The sequence below is a fragment of the Sitodiplosis mosellana genome, unplaced genomic scaffold, assembly GCF_009176505.1.
Source record: "Sitodiplosis mosellana isolate CC-2019 unplaced genomic scaffold, AAFC_SMos_1.0 Smas_scaffold_6165, whole genome shotgun sequence".
Lineage (NCBI taxonomy): Eukaryota > Metazoa > Arthropoda > Insecta > Diptera > Cecidomyiidae > Sitodiplosis > Sitodiplosis mosellana.
Genome location: NW_022601406.1, coordinates 4722684 through 4741263, shown reverse-complemented (window position 1 = coordinate 4741263; position 18580 = coordinate 4722684). Strand labels below are relative to the sequence as shown.

Genomic DNA, 18580 nt, shown 5'->3' with positions numbered 1-18580 from the left:
GAAGAATGAAATGAATAAATTTGTCGCACGCATATCTTTCCGTGTGGGAGACAAAGAAAAATTGCGATGAGTTTGTGTTGTGTTCAAATTCGATTTTAAGTTTAAATTTTGAACGGAAGAGCTATTTTGCAACACATACAAACACGAAATGAAAAAAAAAAAATTATTTTATCAGTTAACAATTATTTTACCCGTGATATTGACTCTCATTTCATTCATAATATGAATTGGGCGGCCACTTAAGTGGCCACGCTTCATTTTCTATTTGGTGTGCTCGAGTAGTTGCAATTATATTGAGTACGCAATGCATTTCATTTTGGTTTCATTTTTTTTTTCATCTATTTATTATCTCTAGAGTGTGTGTTTGTGTGTAAAACTGTTTCGCATAGTAATTTTTTTTTCATCGGTAGCTCTATAAAATGTTATAATGCGTATTTGCTTTCGAAAATTTTCAATGGTTGCTTGCGCTTTTGTTTTTTTTTCCTTTTTCTTTTTCTTCTTCATAAAAACATCCTTTCATTTTCTTGTCTCTTCAAATGTTGTCCGTCATTTTCATCAATTATGTTTTTGTTTTTAAAATTTTGACCATTTGTGTCATCGTCAATGTGATGGTCACTGGTTTTGACGCAATTCTACAATACATTACAAAATGAACAGAAAAAAATGGTTGATTTTGTTCAGCAATAGATCTAAACTAGATAAACATAATTCTAATAGACTAACGTAGTTTTTGTTGTTTGTTATTATTCAATATATTTCTTATAAATACTCGCGATCGGACGCGATTTAAGATTTTCTCTCTTTTGCTGCTCGTCACATTGGTTTTTTTTTTGTCAGCGACCATTTGTCGCATCCCGTTTTGCCGGCTCATTCGATAGAGTTTACAGGGGGAGTGGTTTGGAATATTTTGCTCGTTGGTTCAACTCGAACCAAAGTTGCTTGGTTTCAGTGCGTTGATGTTCGATATGTTGTGCATTACGGTCATTCTAAACCAATGTGGTGTTACCTATTTTCATTGTTGCCCTTTCTATTTCTCACTTGGAAGAACTGATGGCACATTTTTGGTGTAATTTTACAATATTTTTCCCGTTTTATTCTGCATTTTTATGGTCAGATTAAGTCTTGATAAGGTGTGAGTTGGTGTATGGTGTTCATCTATTTACTATTGACAGTATTACTGTATGTATGTGTGTGATTGGATATTTGGAAGTTTGTGATCGCCGCTTTTCTGTAGAAAAAAAAAATCCCTGCTTGAAGCGCCTATGCATCGCGTTGCGGCTATGGCAAAATTATTTTGTATTTACATTGCCAGCATTTGTACGATCCGGTTGCATTGGCGATGCTATTTGCGCTCCACTCAACTGCTGCAGATCCGATACGTACCTGGATGTTAAGTGAAAATCAAATTTAAAACCTGGTTTTTGAATGGATTCATATCCAATTCGAACAGAATATCATCTCATTTTCCAATGTACCTTAAGTCACACACTTGGCCAGTGGCCGCATCATAAACGGTACCCGTTTCCGATGTGGCATTGATTGTTGATCCCATATCGCCCGCTGCAACACTATTTATCGTTGCGATGCTATTCGCTGTTGTTCGATTATCACGATGCACTCGATTGTGGTGTCTGAAATGGAACAATTTTTTTTTGTTCATTAAAATGTTGGTTTTAGCACAACCAGAAGTGCCTTTGCATACATGATGTTGTACAATTGTATACTTGAGTATATTTAACAACTTGTTAATAACAACCTCAAAATAAAACGTTGGACACATTAATTTTCAATTCAAATAACACCGAAAAAAACAACAACCGTCAAACCTTTTTTCCAAAACTTTCATTTTCCAATTAAATGGCATTAAAATCTACATTACCTAATCAAATAGCTATCCCGTATGAATGTTCGTCCGCAAATGTTACATTCGTAATTTTGACCCGCTGAATGTGTGCGAATGTGAACGGCGAACTGAGCTTTGCTCGTGAATGTCATGGAACAACGATCACAGCTTAAAGGTTTTTCAGACACATGCGACCATCTGTAAATGCGAAATGTGTTTGCGTTAGAATGATGGAATTGAAAGTAAATTGACATTTTTTGTAGTCAATATTTTGTATGATATTCAAAATAAGAAGAAAAAAAAGAGGCAATTTTCATGACGAAAAGTTGTCAACAAACGAAAACTTATTTTTTTTATGAAAGAAAAAAAAAACTTTTCAATTTACCAGAAATAATTCTGAAGATACCAAAAAATTGATCATAAAATTAATAAAAGGAAATTTATCATAAAATTGATCAAAGACTCACCTGTGAGCAGTCACATAGCTCTTAACGGCAAATGTTTTATTACAAATATCGCAGGCGTACGGTCTCTCACCTAAAGTAGTTTGATGCGAAGTGGTTGGGTTTGGTGTGAAATAGAATGGAAAATTGATCAATGTTTATGTGAAAAATTGATTGAAAGGAGGAGATGAAGGGCGGTGTGCATGCATTTGGAAAAACAAATTCGAATGATTTAGTAAAAAAAAAAACAGGATTTAGAGGCACGCGGCGTGTGTATTAAAGTTGTAGCGGCTGATTCTAACCATATGAGAATCTCAAATGAAAATCATGTTAAAAATAGTGAACGAAGTGTCATATGTGGAAGTAGAACTAAAGTCCGCGACATGGTTTCAAATATCAAGAACCCATTTGGAGGAGAGTTTTTTTCTCTTCCTTTTATTCGTTTTCAAATCAAAATAATAACGACGATATTGATTCTAATATGTTTAGAACGTTTGTGGCCTTTTGCGGTAGCAAATTTGCATGTGATAAGATTAATTGCATTTGCGACCCGTATCCATGAGCCGCTTGTCTTTTTTTCAATTTTTTTCTGTAATATTAGAAGAGAGAGAGAGGGAGGTACACCTGCCTGTATGAATTCGTTTGTGAATGTTCAATGACGATTTCTGCGTAAAACGTTTATTGCACATCTCGCATTGGAAGGGCCTTTCGCCAGTATGGATTCGCATATGGATGTCTAAATACGGTTTTCGACAAAATGCGGCCGGACATTGCACACATTGGAACGGCCTTCCTTGCACTGCATGCCGTTTTTGGTTCGGTTTTATTTGTTTTGTGTTTTTTTTTTTGGGGGATGTGACGGCGTTCCAACGGTTTGAGAAATATTGTGTTCGGAGTTTTTTCAAGTATTTGAAAATGTTTGAGCAAAGTACAGACAGGCCCACGGAGAGTATGTGTGTGTGTGTGTGAGAGAGAGAGAAGAGAGAAAGAAATGGAGAAAGAGAGAAAAAAGAGCAAAAACACAGAAAAAAAATCATAATTAGTTGTTTTTTTGTGGTTGAATGTCTTTCTAAAGTGAAATTTGTTTCGTTAAAACAATTTGAATTAAGTGAAAAAAAAATTATATCTGTTATATGTAAGTGAATGGTGGTGGTATGCGTTGGAACGAAATTTTCTTGCTTCGATAATCGTTTTTTTTTCTCTTTAATATTTGAATCAATTTTCCGGTTTTGCTTTGTCTTTTTTTTTGTTTCTTCATTTTCAATCAATTTCAATGGAAATTTCGATCCAATGCAAGTGTGTGATTTCAAATGGTTAAGATAATGGAGGCTGAAATGAATTGATGCGAATGACTACACTTTTGTGGGTGGGAAGGGGATAATCGAAAAACTCGTCTCTAGACACTGTTTTTCTGCATGTTTTTCCACCTCCTTGAAAAATGCAATCTCACACCAATTCAAGTTTGTTTTCAATAATTTATTTTTTATTCGTTTGGTTGATTAATTTGTTTTTCGATTTTTGGAAGTGATAATTTTGGAAGAGCAGATGATTTACTGAATTTTATTCAGAAAATGAGTGCTAATTATGTGGACATTGGAAAATTTGGACATTTTCTTAGTTTTCCAATGAATATGTCGAAATTAGCACGAAAAAAAAAAATGTAGACAAAAAATGGCGAATTCATATAAATGACACGATGAAAGCAAGACCTAAACTTATAACAACTGATTCAATAATTGTGACAGAAAATACTTTGAGCAAAAAAGAAACAAATAAAGCCGCGAGCAAGTGTAACACAACTCAGCGGAAGAGTAACACTTTTGAGCGGAAAAGCCATTTTTTGCATTTTTAGTGGAAAGAAATGAAGACACCTTGTCTTTGGAATTTTTGAAGTTCTTTTGATGATCTACACAATCCCGAAAACACCTAATCGTTATCTATTTTCAGTAGTGAGAAAAAAGCAACAAAAAAACAGGATTTACGCTCAATGCTGAGTTGTTTCACTTTTGCTCCAAGAGCAACTCAAATGATCCAAGAGCAACTCAAATTAATCACAATAAAATGGTTTTGGACAATAATTGCTGTTATCGTCACAACGAATGTGCCAATATGAGATATGAATAACTTGAAAAAAGAAATAAAAACATAATTCCAAACAGAGAAAGATAAATAATCATCATTAAATCCAATCAAAAAATTTTGCGTGGGCTGAGTTCGCTCTTGGTTTTGTTTGGGAAATAAAATTTCCAATGTCCAATTATACAGACAGATCTTAAACTGTGAGGCAATCGAACGAATTTCGCGAAAAATATTGCCGGTTTCAATAATTATTGAAGCTTATAAGCTATCACCTACTTATAAGAAGGGCGTTGATATACCGAATAAAAGAAAAAAATGAACATTTTCAAGGAAGGATATTTTCTTCTATTTCCAGTAAATCATCTACTTTACGAATCATTGATTGCGTTGGGCATTTGAAATGCGTCAGAAAGCAAAACAAAAAAAAGTGAGAGAAAAAAATTGGCAATTACGTCAAAACTGAAGTAAACAAAGATCGCATTGAAAACAAGTCGCAATTTCGAAGAAAAAAAAAAGCTGAACCAAATTAACGAAAAATATTTCTTTTACTTTCTCGAACAATTTATTAGCGAAAAAAAGAATTCAGATTGTTCTAGACTGATGGTTTTAATTTCATTCGACTGTTGTTGTTTTGTTTTCGGAAAGTAAAGAGAGAAAAAAAAAACTGTAAAAATTGTGTGTTGTTGGTGTTTTGTTTTGTTAGTATTGGTTTGTTTGTTTGTTTGGCTACAATACCCGCTGTATGGCTGAGTATATGCAAATTAAGGGCACATTTTTGTGAAAACGTCTTCAGGCAGGTGGTACACTGGAACGGTCTATGGCCTGTTGATTTGAATACACATAGATATTTAGACATGATTGTTGTTGTTGTTTGCTGTTTTCATTCACAATAAATTTTTGGTTTTTGAAAAAAAAAATTTAATTGTATAATTTGTATTTTCTTTTCTTGATTCCGAATTTCTTTTGTCAAATGTTCCAAAAGTATGTGTGAATGTGTGTGTGTATGTATGTGTCAGCTTACAGCTATGATTTTCTTTATATTAGTTTAATAAATAAGTGTGAAAGAGAGAAAAAAATATTAAATAAGGATTTTGGAGAAACCAGTCTCTTTTTTTTCTCGGAAGGCTTGAATTATTATTTTCCACATTTGTTTTTTCTTTCTTTCTTGAATAAGTACGGATTTCTCATTGTCGCAAAGTGGTGTGAACATTTCACAGATGAAGAGAGAAGAGAGTGAGAGAGCGTTGAAGCCATTTTTGAGAAACCAGCCATTCATGCCACGAAAAACAAAGAACTTTACAGGCAATAAGAAATGAATAGGTAAGAAATGTGAAACAAATAACCAATTGAAACTGATTTACATTTCAAATAAATCATTTCATTCAAAGATATGGAATTGAATTGAAGCAATACGACGGCCATCGGTTTATTGAGACAATAGAAACTTCTTTTTTTTTTGAATAGAAGTGTTGAATTTATGTTTAAACTTGTAAATATATTTCAAACATATGCATGTTCACGTGATGCATCATGTTTGAAAACATGAATGAGTTAAGAAAAAACCAAAGAATCAATTCGAATTGTTGAGTTAAAAATCGAATCATTGACCATTGTCAATAGGCAATTCATTTCAAATTAAAATTGAATCTAGATTTAAAGCGGGCAAATTGAATGTAGTCCAAAGGTCGTCTTGAAGTGCCGAAGATCCTTGTGTATTGCCTTAGTATAATTATATAAATTAATACCTCTGTGAGTTGCAAATGATTTAAATGCCATTCAACATATTGAATACAGTCAAAATTCACAGTCAGTGAAGGAAAAAAGCAAGGAAAAATGAATCCGGTGGAAAAAGAGAATCCTGCAAACCATTTATTTATGTGACCAAACACCAACCGTAACCGCAACCACAAAGCCGATGACCGTTTCAAGTTTCTTTTGTAAACTCTGTTGTCTGTGTGATTCATGGACAATGAATCATGGTGAATTACTCGTTTTAAATTCCATTTTTCCACATTATTTGGACCAAAATGAAATATTGAACAGTTTGATTTTGAATGAATTTGCACTGAAATCGACGTCTCCCGTGAATTCCCAAAAATTGGTGTATTTTGTGTGTATTGGAAAACAATTGAAAGGATAGAAGTAGGCAAAACGAAATACATATTAGAATCATATCGATGAAAAGAGACCAACTAAGTCATTGATTGGTTAATAAACTGAAGCAAAATCAAATGAGAAAAGAAATGACCAATAAATGTGACCAATAAAAAATATGATTATAATCTATGTCTGTCTTACGGAAATCACGTGGATTTGGTCGTTTGAACAAAAACAAAATTTCGATTTGAAAAACTAAAAACTAAACGAAAGTGAAAAAATAGATGTGTGTAAAAAAACCGAACAAAATTCTACCAAAAAGAAAAGATACGGTGAAGTCAATTTGTTTGGATCGATTGTGCATTGCAAGCGGCGCACAATATAATGTTTCATGTTGCTATTGTTGTCGATGTCAATTTTCATACGTGATTTTTTTGTTTGTACTAATATCATTATTGTTCGAAAGCTACAGAAGCAGCAAGGCAATAAAGATATAGTGAAGAGAGGTAGAGAGAGAGAGAGAGATAATAACGCTAGATGTGGTGGGAACGAAAGGGTTGGAGAGAGTATGAGTGTGTATATATAGAGTGGAGGGTATGAAGGGAGGGCAAATGGTAAAGGAGTCAATGGAATAATGTAATGAGCATTGCGTGACTGACCTGTGTGAATTCGTTTGTGAATATTCAGCGTTGATCTCTGCGAGAATCGCTTTGAACAAATCTCACATTCGAATGGCCGTTCGCCAGTGTGTGTGCGCTGATGGATATCGAGATACGGCTTACGACAAAATGCGGCCGGACACAATTCACATCGAAACGGTCGATTTCCAACTGCTCTCATCGAATTTCGTGTTTATTTTTCGTTTTGTTTTTCGAGTATGTGTTTATGGATTGTGGCGTGGCGGTGGTGAATGCAGAAAAAAGGTTGACCGGCAAGCGTATGAATGGAGTTATTTATTTCATTTGTTTTGATTCGATTTAAATACCAAAGCGATAGTAATTTAGCATGTTTGTCGCGCGCATGCATCGATTGAATCAGTGTGTGTATATATGTGTGTGTATGTGTGTGGTGATTAAATGCATATTATTTATTTTTTTGGTTTTGATTTTAAATTGTTGATTAAATTGATGATTTACGAATGATCCGATTACGTGAAATGGTCCGATGTCACCCGAAAAGAGCATTGACGGTCAGCAAAATGATCAAACACACCCGAAAAAAAAACAAAAGAAGAAGAACAACAGTTTTAGTAAATCAGAAATTGAATGTAAATCTATTGGGTTTTTGATTGTCTATCTGCTGATTTTAATTAAGCTATTTGAGCGCTATCACTTTTGTGAGCTTTTTTCTTAGTTCTTCTAGCCTAGTTTATCCTGGATATGAATGAGCTTGATTCCGATTTTGTTTTGATTTATCGTCAGAAATGATTTTTCGATCTAAAATCCATTGAGCTGAAAAGCGACTGAAGCGAAGAAAAATTTGAAACGACTCAAGTGTTTCCAAATTGAAATTCTTAAATTTCCAAATTGAAAGCTTCTCAGTGCACAATTAAGGTAAAGAATTTTAATTCAAATCCGATTTGTTTCCCTCTTTTGGCTTTTGCTCTGAATCAAAAATCTTCCTTTTTCCCTATTATTTTATTCTTTCTTTTGATATTAAATTATTTCGCCTTTTCTTTTCCACCTAATTCATTCATCAAAATGTAAAACGATTCATCTAATCATGAGTTAGTTCCAAAAAAAAAACTGCTTACAATCTAAAGCACAATGGAAGAAAATGCATAATCTCAACAGAAAAAAAGTTATATAAAAAAATGCTTTTGTTTGGTAAATAGTTTGTTTACAAGACTGACCGGTATGTATGGTTTTGTGGATGTTTAGCGACGATTTCTGTGTGAAACGTTTTAAACAAACTTCGCATTCGAAAGGTCGCTCACCGGTATGCGTTCGCTAGAGTGTCGGTTAAAAATAGATATAGAGAAAATTAGGAAAAACGGCAAAAAAATGAACACCGAAACGTACATGCAGTCAGAAGTACGTATGTGACTTGTATAAAATAAAAATGACAAAACGAAAAAAAAAAGGTTTGATATTGAGAGAAAAATGGTTTTTTTTCGGAACCGGACGTACCATGTGTATATCGAGGTAAGGTTTGCGCGCAAACGCAGCTGGGCACTGTTCGCATTGAAAAGGCCGTTCCTGAACTGTTCCACGTCCAATACCACACAAAACAATAATTCATTGTAAATTTCACTTGGTTCAAAGTAATTGTTTTTTTTTTTAATTTGATTAAAAAATGAAAGAAAAAAACTTATCGACTAATCAATTTTGGGGGAGAGTAGAATGTAACAAGTCAAATGGCATTCGAACAGAAGCAGACAGTACGTATGAGCATATATGATGGGAAAAGCTTTGCAAAGCATTCAAGTTGCGTCGTTGTTGAATTGACGATGTGTTCAATGAACTGCACTCGATGCATTGAACGCATGAGGGCAGTGTGTTGCATGCATTTCAAGTCAATCGAACAAGCACTCGAAACACACCGAATAAGCAATCAAAAGCTATTCAATTTTTAGTTAGTAAATGATAACATCACAAGTAAATGAATGGCAAATAGCAAGCAAATGAATATGTGTGCGTTTGTGTCGTTGTTTGAAACAAGAAATAAGTTTGAGCATCGCTAGATAATAAGACCAAACGATTCGATATACAACAATGATTTATTAGTAACATTGACAACCGACAGCGTACAACTTGATTCAATAACTTCAAATGGCATTCATTTTATACACATATATCAAACATTCATGCACAAATTTAACATTCAAATGCGCTATTGATGAACGAAATGATTTTCGATTTACTGACGACAGTTATGGAAACGCTAATTCATAAAATCGTACTAACTACATGTTGCAATGAATCGTAACTACTCGGCAAGTTGCTTCCATCAATTTTCTAACTGCACTTTACCTCTTAACTAACAAATAGTTGGACATTTCAATGAGCTTTTACTTGAAAAACCTCTTTTTGGAGGGGCTTTTTCTGAAGTGTCATTCAATTTTACCAATTTTCCTCTGTCCTTTGATCTAATATGTTCAACGTGCAAAGATGAGTTCAAAAGATCTTCAAAACTTCATTTCTTTTTGTTTTAAAAGCGTTTTTTTTTTTTCATTAAAATTCCTTTCAGTTTGGTCCTCTACTTTTTAGAGTAATAATGATATTGTTTTTCACCGATCTTCCACAACAATGTTCACTGTTCAGTTCATGTGTTTTTTTTTTTTTGAATGAGCTATTGAGTTTCGAAGTGTCTTTTCATTTGCTCAATAATGGTTTTGAAGTTAAAATGCCAAAGGAAAGCTCCCAACTTGAATACAACAAAATCATAAATGTTTTTGATCAGTTGTTAAAACTAGCACTAAAAATGCATGCAAAATCATTTTGAATTCAATGAAAGTATTTTAGCTTCAAAATTCTGTAATCAGTTCAGTTTTCTTTTGGGACCGGGTTTAATTTCAAAGAAAAAAATCTTGGTGAACAATACGAGTAACACGATATCTTAAACTAGAGTTGAATAGTAGCCCATGAAAAAAGTACAGCCATGTATGCGCCGTGTTGATGGTGTATATCAGGTGTGAGCCAAGATTTGCGCCCAATTCACACCACACATCAAACATCATACACCACTGAAATGTTTAAGGCTCGGCGCAAATTGGTGTGAGCTGTCGTTCCAACGTCCATTCATATTGGATGAAACGATTATGACGGCTCACACCAATTTGCGCCGAGCCTTATATGTTTTCAGTTATGTATGGTGTATGGTATGGATTGAGCGTAAATCTCGGCTTACACCTGGTGTACACCATGTCAACATTACGCATATACGGCTGTACATCTGATGTACTTTTTTTCATGGGAGAGTCTAAACTAGATCTCTTGAGTGAGATGCATCAAAATACCCGACTCAGGTTAGGCTGAGATATATCAAAATTTGTGGAGAACGCGATTGAACTGCCTGATACCTTTGAAGCCAATATACTTAATCAACTTCTAATTGTAACAAAGAGCATGAAGCAATGATGCCAATTACATCTAATCAATGAGCACAAAATGCGTATGAATGACATTCAAACAGAATTACATGTAGTGTGCAAAAATAAAGGCGAAAACTAATGAAAAAACCATCTTCTCACTAATCATGTCGCTAGCATATAAATACGATATGTACAACAAAAAAAAAACGAATTTGATTTGTGAATGAACTTGTATCATTCCAACGATATAAAGAAACGAAAAAAAAACATAGGTGATAGAGACACCGTAAATAAAATTCCAAAGTGAGTACAGGGAAAATGCATTAAAAACGGTCAACTAACCAGTGTGAATTCGCTTGTGGATATTGAGCGTTGATTTTTGTGTGAAACGTTTCAGACAAACTTCGCATTGAAACGGACGTTCTCCAGTGTGGATTCGCTGAAATATGCACGAAAAGACATAGAGAAAAAGAAAAGATGGAAAAAGAGAGAGAAAAAAAAACATTACGAACGGGAAATCATTAAATGCTGTAGGGGAGATCAACCCGTTAACGACCAAGCAAAAAACAAACACATGTCTTTTTTTCTGCAGAAAAGCCGTCCAATGGAATGCGGTGGAGATTTGTGTATGTGTCTGCGTGTAACATAATTCTTTGATCGCAAATGGGTTAACGGGAAATTCGGATCGAACGTACCATGTGTATGTCAAGATATGGTTTCCGGCAGAATGCAGCATTACACTGTGTGCACTGGAACGGTTTATGCATGCTCCAATAACCTGAAACACACAAAGAATTTTTATATCGAAAGTGATGGAAATAAAAAAAAAACGGACCAACGTTCAAATACACACATAGCTAAAAACAAATGACGAGCAAATAGAGTATAAGATATAAGCATGATGTGAGAACCAATTTGCAAAACACAATCAATTTTTTTTTTGTCTGATATACATATAGATATTTGTTTGTTTGTTTGATGATGATTTGGATGTTGTTGTTGTTGTTGTTCGTTCATGAAAAATACACCGAAATAAAAATAAAAAAGAAAAATTATACATGTGAACGAGATGAAATCAACACAAATGAATGAACAAATGCACGAATCAATGAGCGTTTTCAAAAGAACACACCGAATCAATAAATTATCCAGCCAAATCAAATGCATAACAAATTAAATGAGTGAAATATAATACAAAGAGATTCACGCAATTCAGCCGAGCGACAATTTTATCACACGACGCCGGCGCTCTCTTTTCACAATGATGAAGACGACGATTGAATTTGGCAACGAAAAAAAAAATTATTCTGATGATGATGATGGCAAATAAAGCAACCGATAGATTCAATCCCAGTTCAACTGTTTCACTTGAGGGTTTGATTTTTTTTTCTGTCTCTTCAAGTCAATTGAGAAAAAAAGCTATTTTTTCTTCCATGAATTCATCCTCCCAAAAGCTAAAGCTTTGAAAGTAATACAAATGTTTATTGCTTTTACTCAGCTTTTGGCATTCTTTTGATTTTCTTTCCTTTTTTTCCTTTTCATTCGTTTTTTTTTTTCATCAATTAATGATGAATTTATTGGTAGTTAATTTACATTCACATTGATAAAGCATAGAAAGTTCGATAATTCCAACCAAATGTACCCCCAATTGATAAATTGTAATTGGTACAAAAGTCGGTTTTTCTTCCTTTCTAATGAATGAATGAAGAAAATGGGTACATCAGATGCATAAGCGAAATGGAACAGTTGAATTGGGATATAACACCGAAAAAAAAGTTGTTTCCAAATGATGACCCTGAATAAACGTCTAAACATATGAACATGAGAAAATTAGTTAATTTGATCAATAGAACAAAACCAACCGAACAGCGCGGCGAAATGGTGAGCCATAATGAAAGATTGAAAAAATCCATGGACTGTTAACAAGAACGTTAACTTGAATGATAAACAGAAACATTTTCGAATCAGAAGTTTCCAAAGTTTAACTGTAAACAATGCTGTTTGCGACAAGTAGCTTGTCCTTCAAAAGTAGCTTAGCTACTTCGATCAATGTCTCTCTCGTTTTCGATTGATCAAATCATTTTAGTGAATTTCATGGCAATGTTAGAAAAAAATAAGCCGATGCAGTCGATAAAAAAGCGAGAATTTGAAAAAAAAAAACCCATAAAAATCCCATGTTAAATCAAAAACTGGTCACTAAAATAAATTGATATTGTGATGTGAAATGAAATTTACAGCGAATATCGTCTATAGCATTGCTTCGTATAAAATTGGATGATGGATACAGAAGGTGTACAAAACATGAGACGAAGACTGTGATCGGATGTCAACCGAAAAGTTATCGTCTCTTGACTAGACACAACAGCAAATTGAGTTATGGCTACCACAAATCAGATGATTTCGAGCACGAACTGTGATTAGACACATTGGATGCGAGAAAATGACAATGAAATGTGTAGAACGAAAAACGAATAATGAGCGTTTGCAGTGAATGAACACGAAATGAACGATTTGTTTGCGAAAAAAAAGTGGCGAAATGTAAAGAAACTCAAATAGAAAAACAATTTAAAATTAAAATGACAAATGTGTATGTGTATGTATAGGTGTGTGTGTGTGTGTGTGTGTGTGTGTGTGTGTTCAAGAAGACGATTAAAGCAAAAATGAAGAGAGAGAGAGAGAGGGAGAGAGAGAGAGAGTGAGATAAAAAGACAAATCTTTCTCTCAGTTTTTGTTTGAACAAAAAAATGAAATAGACGAAAATAAATAGAATCAAACACCGTAACGAACCCGTATGAATTCGTGTGTGCAATGTTAGAGCGCACTTCTGCGTAAATGTCTTCAGACACTGCCCGCACTGGAACGGTCGTTCGCCTATCAAAATCAAAATAACACAAAATTTGTTGATTTTTGGTTTGTTGTTCGACTTTTTGTTGCTAAGAATTTGGTTTTTCTAGTTTGTTATTGTTTTGTTCTGCTGTTGAACTTCTGCATTGCAAAATTTTATATTTGTATTTGATGTTAGAATTTGTTTTTTGTTTTTGGAATAAAGCGTTTATAATTGATGATTCGTGTTCTAAATCGTTTACTGACTCCAGATAATAATCATTTTTTTTTTACTCTTAATCTATGCAAACGAACATTAAAATGATAAATAGCGAAAATCGCAATCGCTTAACGTTGAAAATAAAATCAATCAATTCACAAGGAATTGCAAATTCGAACAAAAAAGATGAATCCAACTGAAAAAAATCGTGAAAATTGTTTTCGGAGAAAAAAAAGTTACGGAATTTTGTTTTGTTCGATACGAACTAAACAGAAATCGAAAAAATCAGCGTATAATAATGTTGAATTGACGTTAATAGAAGAAAAATTGAATGAAACTCAATTCAAAACGAAACTCAAGAAAAACAAGGTTGGTTCCTAAAATTCACGTAGATGTTTGTGTATGTTTGTCATTAGCGTAGCCGTGGTTTTTTTTTCCTCTTCCTAGTAACCAACTCTATCAAATTGCAAGACTTCCGATAGCTCTGCGCATCGTTGGATACAAGATGAGGGCAGATAATGGATGGTCTGCCCCCATTGGTTCAAATTTTGGTTAAAAATTGTTGACTGACCTGTGTGAATCCGTTTGTGAGTATTTAGCGATGATTTTTGACTAAATCGTTTCAGACAGAGATCACATTGGAAGGGTCTTTCCCCGGTGTGTGTTCGCATGTGAACTTCGAGATACGGTTTTCGGCAAAATGCAGCATCGCAAACCTGTTGCCGAAAATCGAGATCAGAGAAAGAAGAGAGAGAGAGAGAGAGAAATCGAATTACAATTTTCATTTGGATATGAATGCCCTCGCATTTGGAAAACCGAATCCACGCAATTTGCGTAGCGAGCGAATGAAACGGAGTAAAAAAGGATGATTTTTTTTTGTATTTTCCCGTTTGGTTGTACATACTCACCGTACAAGCAAATGGTTTCGTTCCCGAATGCAATTTCATGTGCACATAATAACTGCTGGCCGATGACAGCATTTTGCCGCACACTTTACACGCTTGTGGCTTGCTTCTTGTATGCGTGGCATTCGTTTGCGGCGTTATCGACATTTGAAGACCAGTATTTATTTCTTGTTTGGTTGCATCCGATGCCGAAGACATTGGAGTATCCGGTGGTTGCGACTATTCAAAAAAAAAAAAAAACAACAAAATCAAACGGATTGATATGATTAGTGCTGGTTTCAATGTGGACGAAAATCAATCTAGCGAAAAACGAACAAGCATTTCATTTGAGCGCATTTGAAACAACATTTCGAACCGGGTTTCCGAATCGAATCACATTTCAAAATTGCCATTTTCAAAGGTGAACACTCGCAGCTACGCCTCTAACAGAAAACACAAATGGTTTCTCCTACAACAACAATGAACTTTTTTTCGAAAAATAGTCGATTGTAAACGGTATCATTTTGGATAGGAATTACCTCTTCGTTTGTTTGCTCATTTTCGCCTGGAAGTCGATTCCTCCAATCCAGTGTGGGATTTTGCTGTAAATAATTGATTCAAGTTTATTCATTTCAGGCAATGTCTAAATAAAACCAATCGAAACAATTGGCAATGCAATTTTAATGCGAATGCTCGACACTTACGAGAAGCAATTGTGCGGGTATATCTTTCACATGTTGCAATGTTAAATTTGTGATAACCGTTTGCTGAGGCTGTTGTTGTTGTTGTTGTTGCTGCTGCTGCTGCTGCTGTTGTTGTTGCTGTTGAGGTTGCTGCTGTTCCGTGCGAGAAAGACGCTTTAAATATTAAATTGCAACAAGAAAACCATTTTAAAGTTAAAATCGTGTTTTATCAAAATCACATCCCGACGGATTTAAGAAGCAATGCCGAGAGTGGCGGTGGAAATGTTTGAAATTGGCCTTTACGTCAGATGAAAAACCAAGTAAATTCGATTAAATTGGCACACAATTATTCGATTTGTGAAGAAAAAAATGTTCTTCATGGATTTCAAACTTCGAAGTATTCTTCCTTCGATTTCGAGGTAAACGCAACAGATTGCTGAGAAATATTCGACGGTAACCTCAGAAGAACATATATTTCAGTCGAAAAAAAATTATTTTCATAACAATGTCAACAATTAGGCGGGATTTTAACACGTGACACAATCATGTTTGTATCAAATATGGGGAAAATGATTGTCACGAAGTGTCACATACGTTTAAAAACGTCTCGATTCGTGAAAAATATCTCGTCACACAAATATACGTAGAAATTAGTACAATAAAAAAATGTCTTACCTCCTGTTGCTGTTGCGGCTGCGATTGTTGTTGCTGCTGTTGCTGTTGCTGTTGAGCCTGCTGAGGTTGTTGTTGTTGCTGTTGTTGTTGTGGAGCCATAGGCTGAACCATCTGAGGTGGTGGTTGTGGCGGACATGTCGTTGTCGAATAGAATGCCATCGGTTCAGCTTTGATTTGTTGCTAAAAATTCGAATTGGAACATTAGATTTCATTGTTGTCTATTGTTTGTCAAAATTTCGTTGCGATTTTCGTTCACGATGAAATTATCATTTCGGATGGTTAGAAAAAAGTTCAAATGAAATTTGTCTCCAAAATGACGAAACAAATCTTCTTTAATTTGATTCCAAATTCCATTTTCATAAATTGCGGTAAAAATGAGGATGAAAAGAAATAGCAACACTCACCTCAAACATTGAGATCGTGGCCAGCAAATCGCTGGTTGGGGGGACGGGCACACCATGCCTGCCGACCCCCCAGTGCGCTGGAAAACTAATTTTGAAGCCGGGTATATGTCGATCGCCATAAAAATTCGATTGTTCGATGGAAATTGCGCATTTTCTTACATCAACACATTTGTATTCGTCACCATTCAGTTAGTTTTGCGTCGTTTGTTTATTTTTTCTGTTTGTTCAATAGAAAATCGATGTTAGCTTATAAAATGGATGATTTTTCTTTTGGCCAGATGTCTTTTCTATATGGATGTGATATTCATATCTGATTGTTAACTATGTTCCATAATTAAGTGTACTGTGTACTGGGAACTGTGAAGAGAAAGAGAAATACCATATTAATTGCTAAGTGGCGTGAAACATGAAGAGTAGATATGATTTGTTGTGTTTGACAGCCGGTGAAATTGCGTCGTCAAAAAATTCGAAGCTTTTAATCTTCCCCTGTCTCTTTCTCGCCACAAATTGTCAACCATATGATTAAAAGAAATGACGCATAAAATACACCACGAAATCCATTTAACGAAAGCTTTGAGACACATCAAAACGAACTAAGACATAAAAATGTATGTGTGTGTTTGTGTCTGCTTGATTGGATACTTCAATTAATAATAATCATAATAAATGCCCGATGCAAATGAACGTGTACATGGAAAGTGGCCGCCGGAGGCAGACGAGGTAGACATATACAACACGTAGTTCGATGGATGTGTAGCTGCAGCAGAAACGGTGGCACTAACGACGACAACATGGTCGTGTATGTGTATAATAATGTTCATATATTTATTGTTGCAATACCGGTAAGAGAGTCAGTCGCGTTCAGACACATCACTCAGACGACCTTGACAACCACACAAAACCAATAAGTACACATGCAAATAATACACATAGACGACGACAACGACGACAACGACGACAACGACGACAACGACGACGACAGCAGCAGCTGGCTTCCCATTCATAACACATAACACACCATAATAATATCAAACTTCAATGATTACAAGGAATTTTGCATCACACAATGCACAGTGGACACGCATCGTCACTTTCTTTTTGTTTCTTTTACAGCTTTCGGTTGTGCTCTGTGTCTTTTTCACATTAACTCACTCCTTCTTGTGAGAATATCCTTTCATTCGATCTTACTCACCTTTGCTCTCTGTCTATTTCTCTTTCTTTCACTCGCACATACTCTTTCTCTCACTTTTTTTCGACGCGTTTTGAAATTTGGCCTCAGAAATGAATCAATCGTCCAAAACTATCCGGCAATTGTTCTATTAACAGAATTTGAGTAAAAAAAAAAGTGTTATTCAATTTTGACAAACATTTCGATGTATGCATAACCTCACACAGAGTCTTTTTTCTTGTTGCCCTGCTTGGTTCCATGTCTATTTGAGAATCATCGGCGCGAAAAAGGCCGACAAACTTTTTATTCGATGATTTGAAATTAGAAAAACGGGCCGAAGAAGTAGAAGGAGAAGCAAAAAGCACTCGAACAGAATATTCGTTGAATCACAAGACACATCAATTGGCTGTCGCAACAACACATTTCGCAACATGCCCATTTCCACTGCTCATCCAAAAGAGAAAGTTTTCACAGGCTTCGTAAAAGTGCATAGTCTGCCTCGCTGTGTCTATACATAAAATCACATGAAATGTATGTATGTGTGTGTGTGTGTGTGTGTGTGTGTGTGCTGGCATGCACTAGGACTATTTTTAGATGGAACATGGTTCTCGACCAATGGATTTTCATCAATTTAAACTGTTTCACAAAGTGTGTTTTTTTTCTGTGATGGGCCGAGTGTCGGTAAATATTGGAAAATTTTGCGAAAATTTACGGTGAAACGATGAGAGATATTGTCATCATTGATTGCATAACCAAGCATATTGGATGTGCTTTGGAATAAATTTGCGTTCATTATCAGTTTGACTAGAAACACACAGTTTGGGACACAATTTTTGGAACACACAGATGGAGAGAGACACCGGTGACATTTCGTCGGAAGTGGTACTAAGAGTTCAAGCTCATCGATTTGCCGAAGTCGGCCTAAAGTCAATATTGAATCAATGGGATATTTTGTTGGTATTCAAATGAATAACCTTTTCGCGGAAAGTGGTCTTGTTTGCTTGGAATTTGCATCATTCACGCGAGTAATGCTATGCAATAAGTTTTGAGAGGATGAGGGAGAGAAGGAGAGCTCACATGAATCGACAGCCAAAATCATTTCTAGACACAGTGTTTTTTGCCCCTCATTAAAATCGATCGAATATGCAAAAATGCTCGAGACCAAACGAATCGAAATTCAATGAGACGTAATAGACATATAGACCAAAGAGAATAGCCGAACAGAAGA

At 35.0% G+C, this 18580-nt stretch overlaps 1 protein-coding gene across 24 annotated transcripts in view; it reads right to left on the bottom strand.

The window, feature by feature from the left end:
* Positions 1-345: 345 nt before the first annotated feature.
* LOC129574628 (zinc finger protein OZF-like) overlaps positions 346-18580 on the bottom strand; it is a 42133-nt gene continuing 23898 nt past the window's right edge. For 3 of the 24 annotated variants that reach the window (XM_055456889.1, XM_055456886.1, XM_055456887.1), the window contains 19 exons: positions 16185-16541; positions 15781-15960; positions 15127-15258; positions 14962-15024; positions 14447-14662; positions 14110-14254; positions 13283-13366; positions 11191-11273; positions 10840-10934; positions 8592-8679; positions 8315-8411; positions 7122-7292; positions 5101-5187; positions 2915-3085; positions 2311-2380; positions 1880-2041; positions 1476-1631; positions 1305-1383; positions 346-1228 (listed from right to left, as the gene is read on the bottom strand). In XM_055456889.1, the coding sequence (XP_055312864.1) occupies positions 1175-1228; positions 1305-1383; positions 1476-1631; positions 1880-2041; positions 2311-2380; positions 2915-3085; positions 5101-5187; positions 7122-7292; positions 8315-8411; positions 8592-8679; positions 10840-10934; positions 11191-11273; positions 13283-13366; positions 14110-14254; positions 14447-14662; positions 14962-15024; positions 15127-15258; positions 15781-15960; positions 16185-16193 (2142 nt within the window). In that variant the 5' untranslated portion in view covers positions 16194-16541 and the 3' untranslated portion in view covers positions 346-1174. Of the gene's footprint in view, positions 1384-1475; positions 1632-1879; positions 2042-2310; positions 2381-2914; positions 3086-5100; positions 5188-7121; positions 7293-8314; positions 8412-8591; positions 8680-10837; positions 10935-11190; positions 11274-13282; positions 13367-14109; positions 14255-14446; positions 14663-14961; positions 15025-15126; positions 15259-15780; positions 15961-16184; positions 16542-17376; positions 17501-18580 lie in introns of those variants that run through there. The other 21 variants (XM_055456900.1, XM_055456901.1, XM_055456888.1 and 18 more) reach the window with 20 other exon arrangements.